This window comes from Lissotriton helveticus, chromosome 10, assembly GCF_964261635.1.
Source record: "Lissotriton helveticus chromosome 10, aLisHel1.1, whole genome shotgun sequence".
In the NCBI taxonomy this organism is placed as follows: domain Eukaryota; kingdom Metazoa; phylum Chordata; class Amphibia; order Caudata; family Salamandridae; genus Lissotriton; species Lissotriton helveticus.
In genome coordinates this window covers 234,106,200-234,134,177 of record NC_136071.1, presented here as the reverse complement: position 1 = coordinate 234,134,177, position 27,978 = coordinate 234,106,200, and the positions used below count along the sequence as shown (strand labels likewise).

General features: G+C 47.8%; 1 protein-coding gene across 1 annotated transcript in view; it reads left to right on the top strand.

The window, feature by feature from the left end:
• The window catches only part of GID4 (GID complex subunit 4 homolog), a 138,131-nt gene that overhangs the window by 39,074 nt on the left and 71,079 nt on the right, over positions 1–27,978 (top strand). The window contains exons 2-5 of the mRNA XM_078665192.1: positions 11,949–12,008; positions 12,662–12,769; positions 24,172–24,273; positions 25,557–25,687. Coding sequence (XP_078521318.1) covers positions 11,949–12,008; positions 12,662–12,769; positions 24,172–24,273; positions 25,557–25,687 — 401 coding nt within the window. The remainder of the gene's footprint in view (positions 1–11,948; positions 12,009–12,661; positions 12,770–24,171; positions 24,274–25,556; positions 25,688–27,978) is intronic.

Here is a 27,978-nt window from a genome sequence, read left to right as displayed (position 1 = left end):
GTATTCGTTCGATACCACCCCTGGGGCAAACGTAACGTAACGCAACCTAGGGACGCTCTAAACAGACTTACCCTAAATCTACGACTGGAATTAACGCTTGCAATTGTTATTTTATTGTTTCGCCTTTTTGCACGAGTACGATATTTTGAAATGTAATGGTACCATGTCATTACAGTTTACGGGCAACAACAACACGTGGGGCTCGGGAGATTAAACCCTTTGTTTGGGAGTGCCACGGAGCACAGAGGAGAATGGGGGTGCGCGGCCTGTCCCTTGTTTCAGACCTCTCCTCCTACGCACTTCGAGAAAAGGTCTGCTTGGATGGAGAGCAAGTATCGACAGTAGGCATGCGGCTCGGAGGGCCTTCTTCCTTGAAATGTTGGCAAAGGCGGCCCATATAATTACAGTAGGAACGTGCCAGGAGCGGCAGGCGGCTATTATGTTGCATCGAAAATGCAAAATAAGGAAACTGAATATTTTGGTTGCACACGCGGCTAAACCGGGACAAGCAAAAATGCGCTGCTTGACGACACAACAGGTCTGTTTTCATACTCTCAATGTTTGCAGAGGTGTTAGTTTTACAGCACCGCACTGTTTAGTTCACTGCATGCAATAGTTTAAATGGGAAGACGGGCAGCAGGAGTCTGTAAACCCCGTCCGTTTCAGACTGGGGGGCGTGTTTTTCTTCTTTCCTTCTCCATTGGCTGGAGGAGAGGAGAGAAAGAAACAAAAAAAACACACCCCTCAATCCGAAAAGGACGGGGCTTACAGCGAAAAGAGAACGTCACAGAGACCTCTTCTCCAATGGCTGGCCACCGTTTAGGAGGTAACCAGTGGAGAAGAGGGGCGGGGTTTACCCTCGCTACTCTGAGACATTAAGTCTCGCTGGCGAGACTGCGCATGCGCGCAGCCTACGCCAGTCTCGACCTAAAAATGAGGTGGGGGTTACTCAGTTCAAGTTTCTGTGAGCTTCTGCCCGCTCTCTTACACTCTTGATACCCAGCAGACCTCGGAAGGTGAAAGCTGGTAGAATAGTGATCAGTCCAGACTAAAGGCTGAGGGTGGATGTATGTCGCAGTTGCTGAGAGCTTTTAAACACAAGGTCTAGAGCATGGATACTCCCAAACATTTTTAGAGGGGCAATAAAGTTTGATCTGTGGCATGACTGGGGGCCACATGAATTCCAGCAAGGTGGCGGTCGGGGAGGAGGGGTAAAGGTGGGAGGGAAGCAAAGCATGTACATCTAGTGGCTTGGCGGCATAAAGTGCACCCAGAAAACTAGGAATGAATCCTGTGTTTCCCACTTGACCAAAGTGTGTGATCCTGCACAATTGTTTTTTTTCACTTTCCCTCTACTTCATTATCACACATAAGAGGACCTTGAAATGCACGAGTTCAAGATGTGCACTGCACAAACCCTTCTCCTGTGTTTGATTTTTATAAATTATCAAAATGTTGTCTATGTATATTAGCAAACCTTATCATCCAAAGAGTGCACATAACTGGCTTGCCTCTTAGTTCACTATTGGTATTATCAGGGTGAGTGGAAGCATTAAAAAAAAAAAAGTACTTCTCAAAGCACTGACCTAATCTAATGTAGTAAAGCGGTTCTGTATGTTAACGAAATACGCTTTTTTAATTTGAAGAGAATTTACCTGTTCTTTTACACATTTGTTTCAAGATGTCTTTAAACGCGACGGTATTTATCAAAGTTCAACGCTGATGAACTTCCCCAATTACTTCCTTTTTTATCTTGAAATAAATGCTTGAACGTTTATTTTACATATTTCTGAAGTTGGCGCTGAGTTGAGTGAAAGGCAGCCCAGTGCTGTTGATTGACCAAGGGGGCCGCATGTGGACCCCGGGCCGTACTTGTGTATCACTGATCTAGAGTGTGGCTACCAGTATGTGCGGTGCCAATGACCGTCTGCTGTGGCACTAACATTCCAAGATCGGTAAGTAGTTGAGTTACATCTGTCTGTGTTATTTTCCCCATAGTAGTTAAAATCACCCACCAAAATAAAGTTTTCTGAAGTAAGCACATGTGGCACAATGCGTTTCACCAACGTATGACTGAAGACTTTCTTGAAACATAGAGGACGCTTAACTAAGGCATGTGAGAAGTTGGCCTGGTATGTGCTGACCCCTAGTTATAGTGGGCACCTTGCACCAGTCCAAACAATCACTATTGAGATTAGGTTAAAGACAACCTTTAAAGAAAGCTATCCTAGTGGTAGCTGTGGAGAGCAGCCTTCAGGCTAAGTCTCGAAGGAATGTAAAGCAGCTTGTTTTACCAGTCTATAACCTCCTGAATGACCAAATGAAAGGAGAACCACACAGTTGTTATTATAAAAATATGTATTTATTACTAAACACTCTCTACTAATCTCTTTATGAGATTAGAGCACAAAGTACACAATATTAAATCACTAGAACGACAGTAAATAGGACAATATACTGGCGGCTCCAGGGTGAGACAAAACCATATACTAAAAGTAGTATAACAACCACGACTTGACTAGACACAGTGCCTAGAGCGTGTAGAATCGCTGGGACCCCAAGGAACCACCCAAGGTAGTGACACAGAGGACCCACGGGGACGCGTACAATGTAAACACAGCCGCGAGCTCTGTACAACTCTATGGGAAAGACACAGTTGGAATTTTAAAGTTTAAGGACACTTAGGAGAGGACTTTGAGCAAACCCTTTCAAACTTAGAAGGTTCTATGGCCAGCACCCATGTGAGCACCGGAGTACTCGTGTAACCTAACCCAGGGAAGCCGGGTGCATAGGTTTTAAATGGTGTCGGGAATCTTTGTTGTTTTCAATGGCGGGTTACTGAAAAGTGCTGCTGCCGTGAAGAGGAAAAGTGTCCGGTTGGATCCAAGCCTGGATCGGAGATGAGAAGAACTTGAAAGCAGAGGGGGCAGTCTGGGTCACTTGCCAGTGACCAGGGGCTCGGTAGACAAATGCCCACTGATGTCTGGTGCTTCAGGTGAGAAGAGGTGATACTAAACTCTGCAGCCTCAGGGACCATGAGACGTCAAGGACGACCAAAGTCTGCAGGTGAGCTGTCCCACAAAGGATGTCGAGTGCTGGGGGGGTCAGCTTCCGTATTGAACACCAACAAGCCTTGGCGACTGCAACCCACGTGGTCAGAAAAGATGCTTTGGTGAGGACCAGCAAGGTCCTGGTGACTCCTCAAACGATGGATAGTTAGGGCACATCTGGAGCAACCAAGGAAGCCCACTGAAAGTTAAAGTTGCCTTCACAGGGACCCACAGGCCACCGGACCAGGGATCGCGAAGGTACCTCGAGAGGAATCACAAAATACTAGCACACAGAACACTTGTGGAGTGTAGGCCAGTAATCTAAGGTGGAATTACTGCTCGGGGTCTGGACTACAAGAAGCCCAAAACACAGCTGCAGGGGTCGCCGGAAAGCAGATGCTTCTGCAAATGGACACGGTCCCCAGGGGTACGGGTTGCACGGTCCCCATGAGGGATACAGGTCTCAGTTTTGCTTAGCACTAGTCGACCTCGGGGACACTTGGAAACCCACCTCCTGTGTTGCAAAAGTCTTCTGAGTCCTCAGGAACTTCGGAGTTGCAAACCGGTCAGATGCGTCTTTGGTGCCTGCTTTGCAGGGGAGTAACTCCTTTACTCCAAGGGAGATTCTTCAGTCATCTAGCGCAGTGTAGATCGTCAAAGTACTTGGTTACTGTAGCAGAGTTCCATCCAGGTAAATCTAAAGTCCTGTAGTTCCTACTTTATACCTAAGAAAGGGGTGGGACAAACTCTAGGGACCCACCTATGGGAGCGTCAGGACAGAGGGGTGGCTACACCCATGTCCTTTGTCCAGTTTCGTGTCGGAGCAGGAGCAAATGGCCTCTGCAACCGGTTTGAGCTCGACTATGCACAGGGACTCCAAATGTGCCCCCAGTGCAGACATCAAAGCACTCTGAGTGCACCCACCCAGCCCCAATACACTCTTGCCTGTCTGGGAGGTGGTTACTCCTCCCTGTGACGGGAAACCTATTGTCCAGCCTCCCCTGCCGGAGTTTCGCCCAGCAGCAGGAGGGCAGACGCGTGTCTGTGCCTGGCAGCATCCATCTTGTGATGCCAGGGTTCTGTAAAGCTGGTACCGGGTGTACCGGTGTAGTCCAATTTCTCCTTTTAGGAGGGAGGATTCATACCTCCCACACCAGTTACAGGTGTCAAGGTATGATTCCAAGGGGTTTGACACCAAACATGACTGGTTTCTGTGCTGCAGTTTTAAAGTTAGCCTTTACTGCAGGGTTATAATGCACTTAAGAGTATATGGTAGGCTTCATCACTGACCAACTCCGGAGAATAGATTCTGAAGGCTGCTGAGGGGCTCTGCTTATGCGTGGGCACCCTCTCACATAAAACCCAGCACCCTGCCTTTCAAGATGTCTGGCCACTGCTTTTTTTCCTGCCTTGTTTAAGCTATAAAGTGGTACAAAAGGGGGTGGTGATGGACGGAGCATCTGAACCAATCAAGCACTCACACCCAGTCAACAGATCTGGATTTAACCTATCACCATTCTTTAGCCCACTCTGCCACCCCAGTTCAGACATGGCCATATGCAAATCAGTCTGACCCTGTGCCTCATGGGAACAATCCAGCCCGAACTGCCAAGCCATGCCTTCCCTGGACCGGAAACAAGCTTCCGAGGACCGGTTTCTGGCATTTCAGCCGTCTTCAGCCCGGCTTGCTTGAATCCAGTGGCAAAGTGAGCAAGGGACTCATGTCTGAGCATACCCTGCCACACTTATAGCGGCCAAAGCGGTACAAAAGGGGGTGGTGATGGACGCAGCATCTGAACCAATCAAGCACTCACACCCAGTCAACAGATCTGTGTTTAATCCAGTGGCAAAGTGAGCAAGGAACTTATGGCGAACAAAGTGGTACAAAAGGGGGGTTTAAGCTATGGCATTGTTTTTCTGTTTTTTAAAATGTACCTTGCAGGGAGGCGTGGCTAAGATGGCGACCTGAGGAGACGTCTGATCGTGAGGCTCCTCGTCCCTAACCCCCATTAGCGCCCCGTTATTGCTCATCTTAACCCCCGATCACCTTGATTGCTGCCCACTATTGGGGAGCACACGGAGGAAGCTTCGGAGCGGCCGGGCACGAGAAAGTGAAACGCCCGTGCCCTTTGGCAGCTTGGTCCCCTGGGGCGGGCCGCCACAAGCCGCAGACCAGCATCGAAGGGGACGCCACTCCGCCACTACGAGAGGTGAGCAACGGAGGAGTGAAGGGCGAAATGCGAGTCCGTCAGCGGGAGGCCTGCGGCGAGGTGCAGCCGAGCCGCCCGGGAGAAGAAACACTCGAGGCCCCGGTCTGGGCCTATGCGGAGCCCGATCGACGCGCCCCCACAGCACCTAAGGGGACGGAGAGAGAGGCAGCCGGCCGAATCGCGGCCCACAATGTCCCCAGAAGAGGTGAGGAAGGCCGCGCTGTGCTGATTTGGGTGTGGAGCTCGGGGGGCGTCCACTCGAGCCCCCGGCGGGAGGCCTAGCAGGGCCCATCAGGCGCGGTCCTCTGGCGCACTGCGAGGGGGCCGGGGAGCGTGCCGTCCCGCATCCAGGCAAGCGCAGAGTCAGTGGCAGACCCTAAGGACACTCTCAAGGCACTGTTCGCGCTGCAGCACAGGGAGCCCCGGGCAGGGGAAGAGGGCTGCACCAGGCCGGAGAGGGTCGAAAGTTCGGGGGGTGACAATCGAGCCCCCAGTGTGGGCCCGACGGGGAGGTGCAGGCTGCGCTGTAACACACAGGGCCCCCCTGCGCAGGAGAGTAGAGCGGCACCGGACTACCGAGAGCCGTACGCCCGGGGAGAGCTGACCGAGCCCCCGGTGAGGAGCCTGGTGGGGCCCACCAGAATTGGGACTGCAGCGCTGCGGCAGCACTGCGGTGCGTGGCCAGTGAACCCAGCCCACACGACTTGCCCTCCTCCCCTGACCATATTGATTCCTGCTTGTGCCCGCTCTCAGCGGTGCACCCACTGGAGGAGGAGTCTGACGCGACGGGGCGCGCTGGGACCACGCGCGTGATAAAACATGGCTACCACGAGCCGCAGAGCGGGCCGCACTATCCACGACATGCTGGCTAAAGGCGCCCCGAAAGGAGACCAGAGCCCCGACAAGCCAACACCAGCGGATCACCCCAAAGAGACGGAGCGAGAGGGGGTAGAGGCCCTCATCACAAAAGCTTTCATGGAGTCCCTATTCCTCTCCCTCAGAGAAGACCTCCAAGCAGGAAATGGCGGGCAAACACAGAGACCTGCGTCACGATGTTGACGGCCTCGGAGAGCGTGTGGCGACGATTGAAGACACTGAGCACGCTAGGAGCGAAGAGGTCGAATTCCTGCAACAGGAGATTATCAAGCTCCACGAACAACAGACAGACCGGCAAGCACACGCTTAGGACCTAGAGAACCGTTCCCGACGTAATAACATACGGGTCCGGGGTGTGCCACCCAAATCGGAAGGGGACAGTGTTACGATCTACCTGCAGCGATTGTTTCGGGAAATACTGGGTGAGCCGGAGGATTTCGAGATCCGAATAGATAGAGCACATAGGGTGGGCCTGGCACGACGCGCGCCGGCTCCTCCACCCGACATTTTGGCCTTCCTGCCCGACTACCCCTTAAAGGAACGCAATCTGAAAGCGGCGCTCCAAAAGCAACCCCTTCAATTCCAAGGACATCCGGTGGGGTTATTCCAAGACCTGTCTGTGATCACACTGCAAAAGAGAAAAGCGTTCAAAGTGGCCACAACTTTCCTGCGAGACAATGGAATCCCATACTCCTGGGGCCACCCCTTCAGGCTCATTTTCAAATGGAAGGGGGCCCTCCATCAGCTCAGATCCCTACGGGAAACGTGTGAACTGTTGGGCATCGCCTCCGAGGGAGATGCTACGGAGGTGGGTTCATCCACGCAAAACTCCCAGCCGAGATCCCCGTGGACGTCGGGGGACGGATGGCAGCGTGTGGGGCGCCGGCGCTCACCCAAAAGCAGTCTCAAGCCGGACCCCAAGACCATGGCTCAAGAACACGCAGCAGCGATACAGGAGGTCTCCAAAGACACGAAAAATGGCACTTGATGCGGCATCCATGGGGGAACCAACACGCACTATCTTAGCACTGGGTTGGGGGGTCGGGACAGGGGGGCCTATGGGGTCGCCACTGCCACACACTCCCTTAACTCGTAACTCTACTACAGGCCTGGACTGAGATTGTATAGGCCTGGGACAATGACCGTTTGTTGGGGATTCACAGTTGGGGAGGGGAGAGCAGGGGAGGAGGTGGCGGGCATAAGGGAAGTTCGGGTGTTGGGGAGGTCGGGGCAGTTGGGGGGGGGGGGGATGGCAGGGGGGTTGCGCTGGGGGGGGGGGGCTCCGGTGTGGTGCATTGCAGGCAGTGCAGGAGAGGGGACACAGCTCATTATGGCTAGGCGGGATGGGATGACCACTAACACTTCCCGGGCAGCAGAACCCACTATGCAGATCCTTTCCCTCAACGTAAAAGGGCTGAACAATCCCATTAAACGCTGGGCGGTCCTATCCTTTTTGGAGCATTCAGGGGCAGAGGTCTGTCTCCTACAGGAAACACACTTATTGCCTAGGGACTGGCACCGCATGCGATCTAGGGCATTTCCGACACAACACTATTCATCCACCACTGAGAAGAAGGCGGGGGTGGCCATTCTGTTTGCGCGTCACTTTAGGGGCACGGTGGGGGACAAAGTTGCGGACATTAAGGGGAGGCTCCTTGCGTACAAAATACAGGTAGGAGGGAGGTCAGCCGTGATAGTTTCCATATACGCACCCAACACCAAGCAGGAATCCTTTCTCACCGGGTCCACGCTCGTCGGGGGCGACATCAACCTAGTAATGGACACCCACAAAGACCGCTCAGGACAGAGATTCGGTTCCATAGGTGCAATCTCCACAGAGGGGGGGCAATGGCTAGAGAGTAGGGGATTCGTAGACGTCTGGAGATCAAGGTACCCCAACACCCCGGGATATACGTTCTTTTCCCATGTACACCACACATATGCCCGGATAGATCATTTTCTGGGATCGGTGGAAGTGGCAGCCTTGATCACGGACACCGAGATCGTCCCTGCGGCATTTTCTGACCACGATACGCTAACGGTACATGTTCAGATCCCCAAACCAAAAGTACGGAAGGGCAAGTGGCGCCTTAAAGAGGCTCTACTACACCGCAAAGGGGTGACGCACCAAATTAACGCGCGCATCACGGAGTACCTGGCCACGAACGACACGGCAGATGTATCCCTGGCGGCATTGTGGGGGGCGTTGAAGGCGGTGGTGCGAGGAGAGCTAATAGCGATTGCGGCGGACGAGGCGCGGGAGCGATAAGAGAAGAGGCAAATGCTATCCAACCAGGTGCTTGAACTCGAAAGAGCCCATAGTAGAACTGGAGCTCCGAGGATATGGCGTAAGCTCAAAACGGCTAGGGCCCAGCTAGCGAGCCTCGACCTGGATCGAGCTGAATACGCGGCACTGCGTCTACGACACACTTATTACGTGGGGGGAGACAGGACGGGCCGCCTACTAGCTAGCAAACTCAAGACCAGGGCCTTGCGCTCGACCATCGCATCTATCCAGGATAGCACGGGGCAGGCCCACACAGACGACGAGCAGATATCCGCGACGTTCCGGTCGTATTACGCATCACTATATGCCGCGGAGACTACCCGGGAGGGAGAGGCTGCGGAATCCTATCTCGCCACGGCCGATGTCATGGCCCTTAACGAGGCGAACGCGTGCTCCCTCGAGTCACGGATCAGGACGAACGAGGTAATCTCTGCGATAGCGCGCCTCAAGCCGCTCAAATCCCCGGGACCAGGCGGCTTCTCGGCAGGTTTTTATAAAACATTTTGCCCTCTGTTAGCCCCGGTCCTGGCTAGATTGTTTAACTCTTTTGGGGACCCTGGCTCCATCCCCCGCGATATGCTGGAGGCCGAGATCATAGTTTTACCGAAGCCCGGTAAAGATCCTGCCACCTGCGCGGCATACAGACCCATATCTCTGCTCAATCTGGACCTCAAGCTCTTTACTGGCATCCTCGCTGCGAGAATTGGCCCCTGCCTCCCTGGCATCATCAAACCGGACCAAACTGGTTTTGTCCCTGGTCGACAGTGCGCAGACAATACGAAACGCCTACTGCATGTCATCGATAAGGCCCACTTCAATGACTCGGACGCAGTTCTACTTTCGGTCGACGCAGAGAAAGCGTTTGACCGGGTCGACTGGGGGTACCTGGACGCTACCCTTAGGCGCTTCGGAATCGGGGATCGCTTTCGCGCCTGGGTGGCTGGATGTTACTCTGCCCCACAGGCGGTTATCAGGGTCAACGGGGTGTGCTCCACGCCATTTGCCATCCAACGAGGGACGAGACAGGGCTGCCCCATCTCCCCGTTGCTCTTTGCGCTTTACATAGAGCCATTCGCACAGAAGGTCAGGGACAACCCTGCGATTGCAGGTGTCCGGTTCGTGGGGAGGCGCAGACCATTAGCCTCTACGCGGATGATGTCCTCGCAGCACTGGAGGACCCTCTGAATTCGGTCCCGGCCTTCTTGACGGAAATGGAGACATTCGGGAAGGTGTCAGGGTTTAAGATGAATGTAGGGAGGTCGCTGCTCCTGCCGCTTGGACGCAATGCCAGGGCGACCAGCACACTTCCCCGCAATTTGGGGGGGCTTTCCTCCAGCATGTCCGTGCCATACTTGGGCATCTCCCTAACGCAGTCCATGGCGCAAAACGTGGTGCAGAAGTATTCTGCCCTCGTAAGCCAAGTAATGGGCGACCTCAAGAGATGGCGCCAACATTCACTTTCCTGGCTGGGGCGGGTGGCAGCAATCAAAATGTCTCTCCTACCGAAGGTCCTTTATCTATTCCAGACGCTGCCAGTCACTCCCCCTATAGGCCTACTCACAAAACTCCAGGACGCTGTCCGCCAGTTCGTCTGGGCGGGCAGACGACCACGTCTGCGAAGGGACCTCACAAGTCAAGCCACGTCTGTGGGAGGCCTGGGAGTTCCGGACCTCTTCCGATACTTTCAGGCGATGCAACTCCGATACCTCCTGGAATGGAACCGCCCCGAATCTGAGAAGCGATGGCTTTTTCAGGACTGCGCAATCGCCCAAATGCCACTGTGGAGGATTCCCTTCCTGAGGCGACAGGATCGGCTCGCATACATCAAAAAATCGCCCATTCACTCACACTACCTTGCAGGTGTGGGACAAAGTGGCGGTGGCCCGTGGCCTCACCACATGCCCCTCACCCCTGATGCCCCTCACCCCTGATGCCCCTCTTCGACAATCCGGCCTTTACACCGGGCACGGTTCTTGGATCCTTTCTCCGATGGCGGTCGTCCGACTGCAGATCTGCGGGTCACCTGTTCGACCCCGAGGGCTTCATGATGCTGCCGACGCTGCAAGATGCCTATGCGCTCCCACAGCTCCCACGCTTCGAGTACTTCCAAATTCGTCACTGGCTCACGAGCAGGGACATGTTACCACAGGTTAGCAGACACCTTACTCCCTTTGAAAAGTGGCTCCACACCAAGAAATCGGATAAGCAGGCGATCACGGAACTGTATGCTATGTTATGCCCCCTAATATCCTCCACATCGCGCTCGGCGGGTCAGAAGAGATGGGAACGGGAACTGGGGTGCACCCTCACTAACAGGGAGTGGCAGGACATACATTACAGGGCACATCACACTGCTAAGAAAGTCGCTAGCAAAGAGTCGGCAGTCAAGATAGCTTATTATTGGCACCTAACGCCGGCACGACTGCATCAGGGTAACCCACGCCGAGACCCCTTGTGTTGGAGGGGGTGTGGTCACCCGGGCACTCTGACCCACATACTATGGGATTGCGTAGAGGTGCAAGAATTTTGGGTCCACGTACTTAGGGACATTGACAAGTATTATGACACTGAAATCCCTCGTTTCCCGGCATATACACTGCTAGGCCTGCCGAACAAAATCACTTTCCCACTTAAATCGCCCAGAGGCAAACAAATGGGATTAGCAATGGGGGCAGCGACGCAACATATACTATCGCTGTGGGGCTCATCGCGCAAACCGACACACACCGGGTGGCTACATAAGCTGTGGTACATGATGGAAACGGAACGGATACAGGCCTCCCTAACCCAGACACAAGACACGTTCCTCTAAACCTGGCAGCCCCTGGTAGACTTGCTGGCCGAGGAATTTAACGAGCTGACTTGCCCGAAGTACCTCAAAGTCCTCAGGCTGGCTGACGAGTTCCGGACAGATTCTGGGTACCCCGCTCCTAGTCCCACTGCCTGAAATACTGACAAGTAACTTTGCAGCACTTGCCCACACCGGGGGGGGGGGGGGGAGGGATGGAGAGGAGAGTAGGGGGCAGAGGGGGGGGGGGGAGAGTTGGCGGGGTCGGGGGTGGGAAAGGGAACTTTGGGGGGGTTGTTTGGTACGTGACCGGCCCGCATCCGACCCACACCCGCCCACATGGACACAATGTTTACTCAACCACTTTGGCTTCTTGTGGGGGGGGGGGGGGGGGGAGGCCGCAAATCAGCTGGGGCGCGTGCTCCCGATCTGCATCTTGTATGACCGATGTCATGTCCTCTTTGTTTGTTTGAAATACATTTTTTTTTTATTACATCATTTTTATTGTATCTTGCATTTGCATGCTTTATTGTGGATAAGTGAAAGCAAGAATGAGTCGGTGACTGATCAAATGGATCTATGTGTGCAAGGATGAGTGAAAGATGGCATGTATGGAGCATTACTGACTGCTTAAACTCACCAGGAACCGAAGTTGAGTCAAATCTGTGAGCCTTGAAAATTATTGATTTTAATTATTTGATCACTTAATGACTGTTTTTGTGATTCCTAATCCTTAGAATGTGGACATGGAAAACTCTTATCTCTGTGGATACTTGAAAATTAAAGGCCTTACTGAGGTGAGCAGCAATATGTACATTAACTAATATTTTAGTTTTGTGACTGAACCCAATACTAGGTGAGGAGGGGAATGAGGAAGCAGAGGTGAGTGGGTCATCTCAAACATCATGCTTTTTAGTTGAAGTATAAATGATGCATGTGCATATGATGTTTTTAGTTTGTGTATGTACAAATTACAATATTTATTCTGTCACAACATGCAATATGCCTGTATACGGTCCCTTCCTTAAGCTGCTCATGGGAATGATTCAATACTTGTGTTTAGTTGTAGGAAGGTGTTCTTACTGATAATGAATTCTCTCTCTCAGTTCATTGCATTGGCGAAGCTAACTCTTAGGGGTGTTGAAAAGTCTGGCTTGCATAAACATATTGTGAGTATTTTTTGTGTAGGAAATGGGATGAAAACGATTTACTAGTGTGTTCCTAGTAAGTATTGTTAGGCCACTTTGGCAAATATTCCAGATTTAATTTAACAATATAGACTACCTTACGAAATATTTGCCTATGAAATTCTGCACTTAGGCTTTTTTTGTGATGTAGTGCTTGATTCTAGAAGGGAATTATATTATACAGTCATAATGTGCCTTGATGGATGTCTTCTGGTGCTGTCTACTCTATTAATCTGGCTGGGCGCTGTCCTTTTTCTCTTTAGGAATATCCAACCCTCACCACTTTCTTTGAAGGAGAAATAATTAGTAAAAAACATCCTTTCTTAACACGGAAATGGGATGCAGACGAAGATGTGGACCGTAAACATTGGGTAAATTATGTGCTATAGTTTATTTTCAGCGAACATTGAGCAGTTGATTTAGTATCACCCAAATCATACCTCGCACACCCATTGCAATGTTTTACTTCACCCTTGACATGATAGATGCAATATATATATATGTGTATATATAGAGATATTTCTCATAAATCTTACAGATATTGCATCATTGATTATCCTTAATGACACAAAAGAAACTACTATGAATGTTCCTCACTCTAACATATTGAAAAAGATTCAGAAAACTGAATGTCAGAGCAGTTTGTGGCTCCCAAATCGTTATTCAGTCCATCCCGCTGTTCAACTATTTGTTGGTCCACCGTCTCCTTCGCTTTCCCCCCTTCTCAAATTTCCTAAGCATCATCTCATTTGAAAGATATTGATCTACATTAGTTGAGGCAGAGCAGTAGTTCATAGACTGCCTCTTGCTAGTCTTAGTCAATGATAATTGCCACAGTCTGCTTTCAGGATAGGGAAGGTGTCCCAACAGTTCAGACCTGTTGTCTTGTGTTCACCATGTCCTCAGCTCATTGTTCTCGGCACCAAGCAGGGTTTGGTAGTTTAATGCTTTTCTGCTCATTTTTAATTTTACCTTCTTCTGTGTCCACGGTGTGGAGGATGAGTGCCTGGACGCTCTCCTTTATTCTGCTTGTGATTGACGTTCAGTATTTTTACGTCTTATTGCAGGGAATTGTTGATCTTTGATTTCTTTGTCCATATATGGAGACATCACTGTCCCGTATATCGGATGCTTTCATCTCTTAATTTGGTTGTCACCTGACACACAGAATTTTTCTTCATGGCAGTAATTTGTTCCAAATCCTAATGAATTTCTTTGATACCCCAGAGTACAATCTTATTAACAGCCATTTTATTTTCAATGCTGCTTTCTCTCAATTTGAAGAAATGCACTTGAGCCAGAATGTGTCTGAAGTGCAGAGCCTGCCAGGTTCCCCTCACCACCCTGTAGACATGGTTATGAAAGTTAATGAAGAGTTCATGCTTCAGTGCAGCAGTCAGATTATGGATCAGATGCTAGTCTGAGTTACAAAGCTGAGGTGATCTTCTCAGTCTAATTTGCAGCCTCTTTTGCCACCTTGTTAATGAGCTTCCCTCATATCTTCCACCTCCTTAATCTCCTCCGTATATAGCCACTGATTTTCTGCTTATTGCGAACACTTGGGCTTGGAAGTGGTGAAAACCCAGCAATGCCGCCTGCTTTTGTGATAGTGAACAATGACATTCCCCTAATGAGAGAGGACCATGAAGGGTTTAGTCTTCTCTTTTCAGAGGTGACTAAAACCTGTGATTCTCTTTCAGCTTCTCCTGCTGTGTAATAGCTCTCAATTTTTAGGTCGAGCCTGGGCAGCGCATGTGCTGCTCTGCGAGGCATGCTGTATTAGAGTATAGACTTGAAGCTGTGTCCATTTGTAACCTTCCATGAGTACTGGCCCTTTTGCTTCTGTTACACAGTATGTCTTATTTAGTCTGTAAGAACTATTTCCTTAAATGAGTTTCTCCTACTGCAGGCAATGACATGCTTTCCTGCAGCATTCAGCGCGCTTTTACTTTCCAAGCAGCCCGGAACAATGGCGGTCGCATCTTTGAAATTAAATACTTCTCGCTTCATCATGGTGCTCCAAAGGTCACCACCAGCCAGTGTGTAGGATGTTGCTCTGCCTGTTCATAGGGGCAATACTGGAAACCACAGTTAAGTGAGCCTGTCCACCTGTGCAGAGGATAAAGCACCTTGTTGCACTGCTTTCAGGAAGGTGCTTGTATTCCAGTCCTGTGCCTTAACCCCGCTTGGAATGCTGGCTTCTAACATTCACTTGGTCACAACTTTGTCTCTTTTCAGATCCCCATTGTTTTGAGATTCTTAAAGTTTGACAATGTTTCCTCCTACTCCCTTTTTCATGCCACAGTGGGATCGGAATCTGGTTTTAACTTTCTTAAGGGGGTCTCAGTTTGCGCCCTGTTCCTTGCGACTCTTGATTATAAAAACAATTTTGCTCATTGCCATTATGCCACCCAGATGTGTCAATGAGTTGCAGTTGCTCATCGTTGTTTTTTTTGGGTTCGTTTTTTTACTTGCTACTTTCCATTACAGCAACCTTGTTCTCTGAACCAGAGATGCGTTCCATCCTAAGGTGATGATCCCTTTCAGTACAAAACACTTCCTTCTTTTTTTTTTTTCTCTCTTCTTCCTTTTCGCCAGCACACCTCACCCCGCAAAGGAGGAAAGATTAGATAGGCTGGATATGAAGAGGCCAGGCAGTTTTTATATTGACTGCTCAAAGTTTTGAATGGACGACCAGCTCTTCATTGGATAAGTACTATGTACTTTATCAAGATGAAGTTTTCTTTGTATTAAGATCTGCTACACAATGGCCCAGACGGAGCCTCCAGAGGGTTTTACGGCACACTTGCCTAGGGCCAAAGCTTCAACATCTGCTGGCCAGGGGAGGTCCTGTAGGTAATATCTGCAAAGCGGCCTCTTGAGCATCCCTTTGCACTTTTGCCAAGAGGGTTTTGTATGGAATCGCAGGTTATGTTAAATAGTTTTGTGAAGTGCAAAAAATTACTCGGAGGCATCGAGGAGCTGCAGTGATACGACGAGTATTAGCCCAGCTAATAATTAAAAAGCCACGTTTTCAGAGCCTTTCTAAAAGACTGAAGATCCGGCATTGACTTAATGTGCAGAGGAAGGATGTTCCACAATTTCGAGGTCCCTACCACAAAACTCCTTCCGCCCCAGGAGGAGCGCTTGAATTTAGGGACAACCATGTACTTGGCAGCACTTGAGCAGAGAAGTCTGTCTGGGTGATGGCATTTGAACCCGTCTTTACGGTATTTCAGGCCAGAATCATGCCAAGCCCTACAAGTAATGCCCAGGGCTTTGAAACTTTGTTTGATAGGCAGCCCATTGAGCTTCGGTTTAGCTGACTGAAACGTAGGGATTCCAGACAACAGCCTTGCAGCTGCATTTTGGAGGGATTGTAGCTTGTTCATATACTGCAATTATATGTTGGGGTGTAACACAAATGTTGAAAAGTATCTGGCTCATTGAAGATCCTTGTGGGACTCTACAAGGAAAAACAAAGGGTTTGGTTTCATACTCCTTCAGGGACACTGTCTGTTCTCGCTCACTCACGACAGAACTCGGGAGGGACAGGGCCATTGCCTTAATCCTAGTGCCTATCGAGACGGTCAACCAGGAGTGCATGGTTGAGCGTATCAAAATCCGCTAATAAACCCTAAAAGATTAAGAGTGGCATGCCCACCATTGCCTAGGATATACCTAATGTTCATCGGTCGACCTCTTGTTTACTCAGTCATAAGCACCCGAAGTCCCTTGAGGTGCACACAGCTTTGAAAAGGACTCTCCTGCATGGCATAGGGAACACATTTCCTTTGCCCAAAAAAGTAATGGTGTTATGTTCCATATAGGCACCCCAATATAGGCTCGGGTAGTAACCTAACCTCTCACCTATATTTCCCCTGCCATTACACTACATAACAGTTCTTGGGACTGACCTTTTGCCTAGTTATGGTACTACTTACAGGACATGTGGCTTTCCCTGTAAACTAGCCTCATTCATTATGCATGACTATTCTTTCTCATCACTTTTCTGGAACCGGATCTAACCATTCTGACTGAAACATGGTTATCTGAGTCGTCAACACCTATCCTTGATATCCTAATCCCACCTAACTACTGTATCATTAGACTTGACAGGATTAAAAAGACAGGCGGTGGAATTGCCTGTATCTACAGAAGCAACCTCTCAGTTATTAAAGCGTCCGCCCCCTCTCTTACTTCCTGTGAATACCTCTGCCTTGATGTCATCAGCGAAAACAAACCGGTATGTTCACTACACATCATATACCACCCACCTGGGGACAAGCTCTCCTTCTTCCAACAACTCATGGACACAATTTCAATCAACTCAGGACGGCAAAACACCCAAATTTTCCTTGGCGACTACAATCTCCACTGGAATGACAGCAGTGACACAGTGGTAAATAGCCTCAAAAGCTTCCTCAACGCCCTTGATCTCACCCAAATATGCAATAGCCCGACCCACAAGAAAGGTTCTACCCTCGACCTTATCATCTCCAAAGAGGACGCTATTCAACTTGAGTCAATACAACCATGCGACTGGTCAGATCATCATATTGTCTCCTTCCTTATCAATGAAAAAATTTAATTTAACCCGGTTCAACCCTCTAAGCCCAAAGTTTGGAAAAGAGACATGAAGAAACTCAACCCAAACTCCTTATCGCCTAACAGCTGCAATCTCCTACTTCCCCCTTCCGGCGCTACGGACGTTCAACTCCTGACTGACCATTATCTCAATGCTATGTCCACAATAATCAATGAGGCTGCACCCTTGCAACTGAAAAGAGTTTCGTCCAAGATCTCCAATCCATGGTATGACGGGAGCCTCAATGATGATAGACGGGCCATGCGAATGGCAGAGCGCACCTGGAGGTCAGCCCCCTCTGCACTGCACCTAAAAACCCTGAAGAAACAGAGAAACGCCTACTTCAGGAAAATAAAACGCTCAAAAAGAGATTTCTTCAGCCTCCAGCTCGCCCAAGCAAAAAACCGCCCAAGAAAATTGTTTGAGCTAATCAGAACACAATCCAAAGAACAACCCCAGACACTCAGCACCTTGGGCGTTACACCTTCTTGTGAAGACTTCTCTGCTTTCTTTAACCAAAAAACCGACAACATAAGAAGCGATCTCCTCAATGACGCAATCCTTTTCTCCAACCCCCAACACGCAGCAGCATCTGAACGAAAGAACAATGCTACATGGTCTTCCTTTGGCACCTACTCCGAAGAAGAAATTGGCAGATTGCTCAGCACTCTGAAACCATCCAATCACCTCACTGACCCCCTTCCTGCCAACACTGTAAAAGACTTTACCCCTTTTCTCCTCCCACTCTGGACTAAGATTATCAATAGCTCTCTCCAACAAGGATCCATCCCTAACGCCCTCAAAGTCGGACAAGTCACACCGCTACTGAAAAAACCAACAGCAGACCCCTCTGATCTAAACAATTACCGCCCTATTACAAATATTCCCACTCTCGCTAAACTGTTGGAAAAATGCGTACAGCTACAACTGACTAAACACATAGATAAGTTTGATCTCCTCAACGCTCATCAATCAGGCTTCCGAGCAGGGCACAGTACCGAAACTGCCATGACTCACATAGTTGACGACGCCCTCCAAATCCTAGACCAAAACAATACCTGCCTCCTCATCCTTCTTGATCTCTCCTCAGCATTCAACACAGTTAAGCATGAGAACTTACTCGATCTATTAAACACAAGAATGGGCATATCTGGGACTGTTCTCAAGTGGTTCACCTCCTTTTTACACAACCGCTCACAAAGATTCAAAAGCAACAACCTGATGTCCTCTCCGGTACCTGTATCGCTGGGCGTCCCTCAAGGATCCTCCCTCTCCCCAACACTGTTCAACCTAGTTATGGAACCTCTCACTACTTTGCTACAAACATCCAATGTTCACTTTCACATGTATGCCGACGACACCCAACTTTATCTCAAAATACAATCTCCCAAGGACATCATGCTTCTGAACACCACGATCAGAAACACCCAATCCTGGCTTGCCGAGAATCACCTCAAATTCAATGCGCTGAAGACTGAGTACCTCCTGATCTCACCTCCCGGAAAAATCTCTCCGGCTCAAACATGGCTTAAGCAATTAACGGCTCTAAATGTACAACCTACCATAGTAGACTCAGCAAAATCTTTAGGCATAACACTTGACGCCAATCTCAACATGCAGCAGCACATCAGCAAGGCAACCAAAGGAGCGAACTTCCAAATCAATACCTTGAGAAAACTTAAACCCTACCTTCCAGCCAAAGACTTCCAAACTGCAGTACAATCTATAGTCATCCCGCACATAGAATACGGTAGCACCGCCCTCTGCGGGCTCCCCTAACTACAACGGCACCCCTAAGAGCGTCTCTGAACGCTGCAGCGAGACTCATCACTGGCTCAAAAAAACACTCGCATATTTCCCCTGACCTTAAATCCCTGAACTGGCTACCTTTTGAAGCCAGAATACATCTGAAAATCGCCTGCTTGACGCACAAGGCTGTACACATGAACTCACCCGCCTACCTCACTCAAAAGCTGACTATTTCTGGGGGCTCTAGAACTACTAGATGCACAAACAATCTTCTGCTGAAGCCTCGAAGATTTCGGAAGGAAAAAACTTATAAACGCTCCTTTTCAGGAATGGCACCCAGGATCTGGAACGCACTCCCTAGTGAAATCAGGCTCATCTCCTCCAACAAACTTTTTAAGAAAGAAGTAAAAGCGATCCTCATGGCTAAATACACATGATCTATTATTCTGTATTTCTCATGAATCCGCCCTGTACTACCTGCCTGACCCCTTGGTCTATTTGTATTACTTGTATTATCGACTTATTTGATTGTATTCGTTCCCTCTTTGTATATTTGTTATATTGTTGACGCACCTGTTTAACTCTGCACACTCTACCTACACCACCTCAACTATCCCTACTCTTGTACTTCTGATGCACCTGTGTGACTATACACCCTGCACACACCTACCTCAACTATGCCTTTATGCTATCTCCAAAAGCATTTTAAGCACGCTTAAACAAGTATATGCTCCTTATTATTGTACTTTTATATTATTGGCGCAACTGTTTGACTATGCTCCTTGTACCGACACTACCTCACCTGCGACCTACCTCTTATATTTTTACCTACCTATGTAACTATGCACCTTGTACCTAACTACCTCAACTACTACTCTATCACCCCCTTGTACTTGTAAAGCGCTCTGATATCTGCGAAGATCTTGTTCGCGCTATATAAAACTTTCAAAATAAATAAATAAATTCTTGGACACTCGGCAGGGCTTCCATCTCCTTCATAATAACTATTGTAAAAGGGTCATTCCTTCCATCATCCTAAATCCGACATCAAACCGCAAGGTAGATTCCCTGAGGGTACCACTTTGGGTATATAAACACCATATCTTTGCTGAGGCAGGTAGAGGAGAAAAAGGACCTCCATGCTGACACACTGATTCAAGACGCTGAGGTTCCTGCACGCAGACGCTCCAGCTCACAGTGGTGGGACATCCCGCGCTGGGTGTCCATCTCAAAACCAAGACGGGGTCCCGCAGTCTCTCACTTCAGGTAATGGGGTTGACTTTATCCTAGAGGGATTCTTGGCTTTACACCTACATTCATGCGAGGTACACTTAGGTACATCTATTTAGGGTTGCATCGTAGGAGTACGCATTTTACTGTCATGTATTTCTATACCTGCCTGTATTCATTGTTTTAGCACTATGGTAGAAATCTACCATCCTTTTACTCTTTTGGTGCTTATCATTTATATCTGTTTCTGTCTTATGGTTGTTTCAGCACACCTATTTTACACTAGAATGATGCTGGTTCAATAAATGCTTATTGAAAACGTCCCCACTGTTTATTCTGTGCATCTCTCTGAGCCAAAGTGAGCATGAGTGACTGAGTGAAAAGTATCACACTGTTTCCCCTCATTCCTGATGGGACAGAGTTCTCATGTTCAATAGTTGCCAATAACTATTCTCTCCTTGTTAAGAGGAGTTTACTGTGGCACTGTGAGCTAGCTGGTATACAGGCTAACCTACTCGGTGGGAGTGTCTGGAATCAGTCTGGACACCAATCCCACAGTCTGTTGTCTAAACGCGCAGATCCTATATAGGTTTATAGGAACTACACAACAGTGGATAAAGATCACTAAAAAGCAAGTAGCACCGAGTATGGCAGGACAGTATGGAATTTCCTGTTGTATGGCTCTGTTGGAACTGATATGGGCCAGCGGGGATGAACCGGAACAACACATAGAACCATTTAAACAGTCCCTTATTTGAACAGGAAACCTGGGGAGGATGGGGATGACAATCGTCTTAGATGGCAGCAATGGATGCACCTTGGAAACCTTGGCTCACAGGTGATTCGACATAGGCAGCAACATCTCATAGGCCTTTTGCTTGATAACCAGTTTCTGTTAGGACCTCAGTTGATGAATTGTTAGGAAAAAACTGCAGCCACTAAAAGCAATGGATGTTTTCCAACATGATTGGCAAACCTAATCCACCCATCACTTAAAGGCAGGGCTTGCTCTCAGTCAACCTTCCCAGCTACATCTTTCCTTTCAGGAAAGCCAGCAGCGGTTAACGCAAGGGCACTGCTCTTTGGGCTTTCCGCTGCAACGATACTTCTAAGGCCAGTGGTGTGGTAGGTAAAGGCATAAGTGCCTCCAACCAGTGACCTTTGCACATACTGCCCTCCCACAATCCAACACCTGCTGAGGATGTAAATCTCTCAACAAACCCAAGTTCAATAGGTTAATTTTACCCAAGTGGCGGGATGCTAACCACCATCGCTCATGGTCAGGGTTTGAAATTTCACACCACTTCTCAAAATCACCCGTCCTGCTCCCAGAAATCAACAAGGACTACCACACACTCTTGTTAATAGGACGCAATAGAAAGAATGCCAAGTCACCTGCGTGGACAAGGAGTATACTTTATAATGTTGATTCCCAAAAAGAACAAACCTTGCACTAATTTCCTTATGAAGGTGACACCCAAATCATTGTATCTCTAACTTCCAATGAAAAACGTAGTTCAGCTAAAACTCCTGCCTTACTAAGGTGGCGACTTGGAAGAACAGTCATTTCCTAAAGCTAAACGGGAACAGGTCTGAAATCCTATCTGTTTGTAACCAACCACACTTTTGGGGCCCACACTGCTGGCCTGGCGATATGGGGGCCGTTCCTATCCCTGCTTGGTTAGTTCCGAATTTGCACGATGGACCAGCAAATCCCCAATGTAGCCTTTTCCTGTTTCGGCGTTCTGTGGAATTCTTTTCCAACCTTGGTTAGATCCTGTAAATCTTTAGATAATTTAAAGAAACTACTAAAGCAGTTGCTTTTTAAATCCTTCTACTTAAATTCTTTCTGTTGTACTATGTGTGGAAACTCCTTGGGGTATCCAAGCGCTTTACAAAATCTAAATCATTCTAGCTGAAACACGCCTACTCCCACATACAAGGCTAATCTGCAGTACCTGTGGTTTATGGTGCATGGAGCACATTATCAGTTGCAAGTCTTACCCTTTGGGGGGCTACAGTCCCTTAAGTATTTTACGAAATTTCTAGAGGAGGTGGTTTCAGAATGCTTTTTCATACCTGGATGACTGGTAAAACAGATGTCAGGCGCAATTCCTTACCAAAACTCAACAGAAGATCCTACTTTCAGGCATGTCTGAGTCCCACAATTTTTTGACTGTGAAAGTCTACCCCTGCAACAGGAATGATAGCATTTCAGAAGCTGCTCTCCCTTTACCAGACTTGGCTTCCTCAGACTGTAAAAATGACGATGAACCTGTCGGGGATGATGGTATCACGTATTGCTGTAGTCTTCAATGCAAAGTTACACAGGTGTTCTCCACTGTAATGTCTTACCAAGCAATGTTTACAGTTGTTTGGAGATTATGTGGATCTAGAGTTGGTGGAGCACAGTGTTTAGCGTCGACTATGGTGCTAGAGGAAGGGCTGCTTGTTACTAAGCAAGTCTTTTCTCGATCCACCACGGCCATCAAAAAGACTCCTCTATCGCAGGTTGAGAGGTCCTATGGGTGGGTTTGGCATACTTGATCATTAGCCCTAAAGTATTCCTCATCCGAATAGACAATACAATCACCATATTATGTATTAAAGAAAAAACAAAAACGTGGGGGTTGGGGTACATTCTCCAAAATTGTCCAGGATGGCCAAAGTAGTGTGGCATTTGGGGCTCCATCCTCGCATATCCCGGTTAGCCACTCTCCTCCCAGAGTGGGCAGTTACCATGTCTAATATAAGAAATCCACAAATGGAAGATGAGCTTCCAAGTTCTCGACCACTGCTTTTGCTGATAGGGCACCCCAGCCTCCCACAAAAATGCAAACTGTTTAAGCGTCATCTAGAGGCACCTACATCCACAAACCCATGGCAATGCCCTATGAATTTGTTAGTGGGACATATTAGCACATGCTATTTCGACACCACTTCTGATTCAGCAAGTGCTTTGAAAGGTTCTTCAGGTGCCGGTGATGTTAATTAGCATTGCCTGATGTGGGCTCAGCAACCTCGTAGGTGTCCATTCACCCACACGAATAGCTACAGCATCTAGGTGAGGTACTTACACCTCAATCCACCCACTTTTGTGGCTAGAGTTCTCAGAATTTAGGTATTTTCAGCTCACCAAAGAATACATGCCAATTCTGAAGGAGGTTAGAAAACCTAGAATGCACATGCATGTTATGCAGTTCACTGACGCTTTGGCGTTTACTGTACCAACTAAAGCCCTTAGCCTTCATAGTTCAACACATTGTCTGACACCTACTACACTTTCCAAAGGCGGAGCTGGTTTACATTTCCATATGGGTACATCTAGTAGAAATAACTTGCAAAATGGAATATATGCATGTCTTCACAGTGGCTGTCATTAAGGCCTTTATATAGGGGTCTCATTACAGTAATCCCTCCTAGATTCTAACAGTCTGTTACTGGGACCTTAATATTGTCCTGATTAGACTTATTGGAACACCCTTTAAGCTGCTCTATTTGTGTTCACAACCGGTTCTCCCCTGAAAAGTACTTCTCATTGTGACTATCGCCTCGGTCTGAAGGTAAGTAAAATTCAGTCTGTCAGTAGAAGGACCCTTTATGCAGATAAACATAGACAGTTTTACTACATACACACACACACTTTTTTTTTTTTTTGCCAAAGTAATCTTTCCATTCTATGTTAGACAATCTACCGACTTACCTTTATTTTATCTCTGAGCCACAATCACTAGTGGACACTTCACACTTTAGATGGACACCTGGTCATCGTGCACCATGAGGACTCTATTTGCCCACGAGGAAAACAAGCAACTTTTTGGGCCTTTAAAAAAAGTAAACTTTGGCAACTGCATCTCAAAGGCAGGACATGATGCATTGTTGGATGCTTTCGACTTGTTATTGCAAAGCTAAATGTACATTGCATACTGTGGGTAGGGCACATTCCACTTGTAACAAAACCATAACGTTCCCCGGTATTATCCCTCTAGCAAATGTGTGTAAGGCTGCTACTTGTACGCCTATCCACATATTCATCAAGCACTACTGTGTGAACATTATGCCTGCTAAGAGGCACAAGTCAGGCAGACAACCACTTTAGGTTATCTGGTACTACTTTTCATAAATCTTTCCCGTTCTTATTTCCTTGTTCAGTGCCTAGGCTCTAATCTCATTCATAGTAAAATCTTGGTTGTTCTCTTCTTGTAGGGAAAATTCCAGGCCTTTTATCAATATGCAAAAACTTTCAACTCCGATGACTTTGATTACGATGAACTGAAAACGGGGGATTACGTCTTCATGCGGTGGAAGGTAAGTTACATTTTCAGTTTTTTAAAAACTATTTTCTTTAATTTCATTCACAACTCGTGTGAATTAGCAATACTGCCAAATATAGTCCCTTTTTTTAGATCTGGATTGACAGTGATCAACAAAAATGGAGCTTTATGAACTACTGCTGAGTGGAACTTAGGCTCTACGCATGTATTTGTTTCTTTGAGTACAGCATTTGATTGGGCATAGGTTCTGTCCTGTTCCACTGAAATTGCTTGTTTTGCATTGTTTGACTTGTGGTAAAGGGTATGCTCAATGCGGCAGGACTGAGTTTGTTATGGTAGCAAGCCACTTTTTTGGATGGCCCAACAGCTGTCATTTGCCTGCTATGCTGCTGTACCATCAAACGCGATTGTGCTACAAAATGTCACTGTGTTTACCATTTCAAGTGAAGAACCATTACCATGGATTGGAAAAGTGCATAGGAGCACGCTAGCGTGGTAACATTAAATCATGCATGCGTGTGCATAAAAATTATGTGCCAGGAGTGAATGTATGTTACTATCCCGCTGTCTTTTTCCCCACAGGGAATCACAGCACGCTCGTTACAACAACCGCGTTGTACTTCCACATACCATTACTCCGCAAGTCGGAACAACGACTTGCGGAGGGGAGGCGCTGGATGTTGGAATAGTATAATTTACTATTCCAACTCCAGTCTGTGCAGACAAGGGAAGGTATTGGATTTTAAATCCAACACCTCCCCCTCCCTCCCCCGCAAGTCTTTGTTCCGATTTGCGGAGTAATGGTATGCGGAATCACAACGCGGTCGTTGTAAAAACCGCATTGTGATTCCCTGCGGGGAAAAAGATTTGTGGTAAACGTTGTTTACCGCCAGGAGGATCGTGATGTGCTCCTTATTGTGCAGGGTCATTGTGCCTTTGTTGCACATGCTGTCTGCCATGTTGGATCCATAAGAAAAGTGTTGATCACATCATTCCATAGGCGTCACTTTCGCATTTGCCATCACACATGCACATATTATGCTTGCTTTTTTTCTCCCAAAGCTGCACAGCCCATTGGCTTTGCCAAAGAGCCTGCTTATCCCAGTCCATAATCTTTTTTGCAGTGGGCTTCATTTGAACTGCTTGTTCAGTTATGATCATATGTGATGAGTGATCAGGTGAGCCAGATGTGATCCTTCCTGTGCAAGCTGCAAAATAGCTCAAACAGTGGCATTTATCATGCAATCTTACCTGAATGTTTTAATCATTTGACTTTGTTGTTCTTTATTATAATCTATATTTGTTTAACTTCTGTAGGAGCAATTCTTAGTTCCTGATCACACCATCAAAGACATCAGTGGGGCGTCCTTTGCTGGTTTCTACTACATTTGCTTCCAGAAATCTGCAGCGTCCATAGAAGGCTATTACTACCACAGGAGCTCGGAATGGTATAGAATTGGCAGTTTTTCTAATGTTGTTGGTTTTTATTTGCATCTGTATAACCCCATAGAATGTGCAGTTTGATGGAGGTGCTGCTCTTATATAAACAGTGTTAGAGCAAATAGCTTTGCTTCAAGGAACATTTGCTCAGCCAAGGATGTGGCTTAACGGCTAGAGCAGTCATGCTCAAAGCTGGGGAACTGGGTTCAAGTTTCGGCAGGGAAGCTCAACATTCTGTGATTCTGGGCAAATTGCGTAATCTCCCCGTGCCTTCATACCTTACAAAAAACAAGCAACCAAAATGACACGGCTGTCTTAGGCTACACATAGTACACAAGAGACCCACGCATGGGCAACAATGGTCCTGCGCACAACTGATCGGACATTAACACAGCACTGAAGAGACCCCCTGAAAGCGAGACACCTACACTCACCCATATGTAAGCGCAACATATTCGATACAATCATTCCGCCGCACGCGTTTTACTCCATATTACAGGACTTAGCATGTTATGCAGTTGTCGTGGAAACAGAAGAGTATTAAGAACAGCCACATCAAAATAATAAGTAAAACCTGGCACGAGAAAAACGAAATCCGGAGGATGTTATAAAGTTCAAACGAAAGGGGAGAGAGAGAGAGAGAGAGAGAGAGAGAGAGTGTGTGTGTGTGTGTGAAAGAGACCATCATTCTTGTGGACCCAATCTCTCTTGAATCGCTCTGTAATCGCTTTGGAAGAAAGACCACGGGCGCCGAAGCAGCTGTCCGCAGAACGGGAGGCAGCAAAGTCAAAAACAAAGTTAAAGGAAAGCCGGAGGGGGTGTCTCACCCGAGCAAATGCAGAAAGATGGGCTCAAGTGTACAAAGTGTACAGGCTGGAATCCAGCACAACTGGAAACCGGTCCCAGTGATGTTTTACGCCCCGTCCATTTCAGACTGGGCGGCGTGTTTTGGACTGAGGACGTCACAGAGAGAAAGAACTGAAAAAACACGCCCGAATCCGAAAAAGACTGGGCTTAAATTCAAAGACAAACTTCTTCTCCAATGGCTGGCTGCCGTTTAGGAAGCCAGCCAATGGAGAAGAGGGGCGGGTTTAAGCCCCACTAGTAGAAACATAAAATCTTGCCAGCGAGACTGCGCAAGCGCAGCCTACGCCAGCTGAGACCTAATGAATGTGTCCATTTGTAACGCAACAGGTGCTCTTGTAAAGCACTCGGATAACTACGGATCTAGTTAGCGCTATTTAAAACATTAACGTAATAAAAAAAATTAAAAAATAGTTCAGTAGCAGGCATAGTAAGGGAAAGAATGCTTGATAAAGGGTAATAAAGTGCCCATGGATATTTGCTTTCCCCCATCTACTTTGCATAGATTAATCTGCTGAGTAAATTACCAGCATTTAAGGAAACCGTTTTACAATGCATTACAGCCTGCCTGCCTTCTGACTGATACATCTTTTGTATAGCACGGAACAATGTAAAAAAAAAAAAAATTCACTTTAAAATATCAGTGATAGGAATGATCTCCCAAACGCCATAATAAAATGGCAGCTAACTTTATCTAAATTTGTTCCACCTAGAAAGGGGGCTTCCTTTACTCTGTGGGGCAACATTTTGTGACTGAAAATGGAATATTTCTACTTAAATGTTGTAGTCGAGCAAGAGAGAATGTCTTTACTCTGAGGCAGAGACTGGTAACCCCTTTTAAGTTTCACTTGAGACAGCGCTGCCACGTGTGACTATCTGTTTTTTTAAAAACCGAAAAAAGGACTTTCAGCCTGCCAATTACTTACCATTGGTCAGCTTCATTGTAACTCCTATGCTCGAGGCATGTGTGGCTGTAGATACGCATTCTGTGCTTAGTCCTGCCATCTAGTGTTGAGTCGATTTCTGATTACTTCGCTCGAGCAAGTTCTGGATCGACCACGGCTATTCCTGGGCTTAGCCCATCGGGCCCTGTTCATGTCTCTCCATCGTGTCTCTCCACCATGTCTTTGCAGTGTTGGAACGAATGCTATTTCGATATTGTCCCTGCTACCATGCGAAAAATCCCTGGACCGATCTTCATAAGGCCTGCAGTCTCTGCCGCTTGCTGGAACTCAACGAGACTGCCTGCTACACTTGCAGCTCCTTCTGCCCTGAAAAGACTTGGCGACTGTTGTGCTCATTGACTCGAGAGTCGCATAGGGTCGGAGATGGCACCCCAGAGCTCTTAGGTCCAGAGGACGTCAGGGGGAAACCACACTCAAAATTGAAGTGGTTTTCTCCCCTGGAGAAAGTTCTGGCTCAGACCTGGAGATCG